At 34.7% G+C, this 1,831-nt stretch overlaps 1 protein-coding gene across 1 annotated transcript; it reads left to right on the forward strand.

Annotated features, from left to right (window-relative positions):
* The first annotated feature begins 620 nt into the window (after positions 1-620).
* LOC103308512 (zinc finger BED domain-containing protein 4-like) lies at positions 621-1,310 on the forward strand. Its single transcript, XM_008181983.1, has 2 exons — positions 621-774; positions 904-1,310. The coding sequence occupies exons 1-2, from the start codon at positions 621-623 to the stop codon at positions 1,308-1,310; spliced, it is 561 nt and encodes a 186-aa protein (XP_008180205.1).
* The last annotated feature ends 521 nt before the right edge of the window (positions 1,311-1,831 follow it).

Below are 1,831 nucleotides of genomic sequence, written 5' to 3' on the forward strand. Positions count from 1 at the left end.
CTGTGATACGGCCTGTTCAATAAAACCAATGAGATCATTCATCTCTGATGTCTCTTTCGTGCGGGGCTGTTTGGCCGGTAGTCCGCCCGGCGAGGTAGGACCTCGCTTTTGGCTGCCACCAGCACCCATGTCACCACTTATGTTGCCGGATTCTGTCATTTCAGTATCCTCATCGTCACCGCCTCCCCTAAGCCTAAGAGGGGCTAAGTAGCAGTGTCCGTTAAAGCTCGAGTCCGTATCATCAATATTTATGTCTTTCCGTGTCCAGTTCGATTGCGCATTGTCCGAGCTACTGATAACGACCGGTGTGGCGAGCTCACCCACACCTGCCGGGCCTGAGGTTTCCTTGGCCTCTGTGCCGGTAACATCAGTTTCATTTAGTTTTGTGTACATAATTTGTTAGTTGTGGGGGGTTGCCCCAGGTAGCCCTACACCCTCTGGCCGCCGGTCGGGCTAGGTCGGCGGTTGCATGTCTTTGCCAGGGGTTAGAAGTCCGGAGTCGGCCTGCTCCGGACAGTTTTTGAACGCCTCTTAGCGCCTCTTATGTCCGGTCGGGCGGGGTCACCACGACAAGGTGGGCGATCGTCGAGGCTACTAGAGCAGTCAGTGGTGAATCATACATGACTACATCTATAGTCATAGTATTATCTCAAGGCTTATTAAATGCATGCAAAAAGTTGCATACAATGGAATTTAATGAAAGGACACTGATGATTATCAAACAACTATTAGATAACATGGAAAAACGAGACGCATGGAAAAACTTTGATAAAAGTAAAACATTATGTAGGTGTACTTTTTTGGATCCACGTTTCAAAAACATTCCATTTAATAATAATAATTCACTATCTAAAACAACAAAAAATGAAATAATTGAAAAAACTGCAAATATAATTTATTTAGAAAGATCGAATCAACTGGATGAACAAAATCAAGACCAACCTGATTATATAAGTATAGAAACCCCATCCACATCAAATAGCCCATCGATTTGGGAAACTATTGACACGAGCATAGCCAAATTAATACCTTCAGGTACATCTAAGTCGCGTGCAATAATTGAGGTACAAAGGTACCTAGAAGATGGTATGCTAAAAAGAAATATGGATCCTCTTAAATGGTGGCAAGAACATAAGTATAACTATCCATACTTACATATTTTGGCTAAGCAAACTTTATGTTGCCTTGGTACTTCAGTTCCTTGTGAACGTATTTTTTCGAAAGCAGGACTTATTTTGAACGATCGTCGTTGTCGACTTAAAAGTGAAAAAGTAGAAATGTTGTTGTTTTTAAATTATAATTCAACATGAAATTATGACATTTGAGTAAATATTATGATGAATTTAAATGTATTTTTATTATCTAAACAATATGTATATTGTATAACAGAAATTGAGGTTTTAAATTAAAATGTACTTAATTATTTTATATTTTTAGTTATAAAATATTAGTCTATATCAAAGCTTATTTATTCTGTTTATATAATTATGTAATTTAATATTGTAAAGTATAGTATATAGTATTATATATTATATATTAATATTATATTATACAGTATTCTAAAGTTATTGAATATTGTTACTATGTATTGTAAAGATATTAAATATTGTTATTAAATTTATTTTATTTTATTTTGAAAATTAACTAAGAAAGTAACAAAAAGGTAGGTGCTACCAGTTCTTAGGTGTATTTATGAGTTATTTTTAAAATGAATTGTATGTATATAATATTTAATACCTACATTTATAAAAGCTATAAAGCTATAAAATATTGGTCTATATCAAAGCTTTTTTATTTTGTTTATATAATTATATAATTTAATATTGTAAAA

This window comes from Acyrthosiphon pisum, chromosome X, assembly GCF_005508785.2.
Source record: "Acyrthosiphon pisum isolate AL4f chromosome X, pea_aphid_22Mar2018_4r6ur, whole genome shotgun sequence".
Taxonomy (NCBI): domain Eukaryota; kingdom Metazoa; phylum Arthropoda; class Insecta; order Hemiptera; family Aphididae; genus Acyrthosiphon; species Acyrthosiphon pisum.

Coding starts and splice junctions, on each gene's coding strand:
- LOC103308512 (XM_008181983.1), top strand. CDS start 621: ATGACTACATCTATAGTCATAGTATTATCTCAAGGCTTATTAAATGCA. Junction 775..903: donor ATGGAAAAACTTTGATAAAA/GTAAAACATTAT, acceptor TAATTTATTTAG/AAAGATCGAATCAACTGGAT.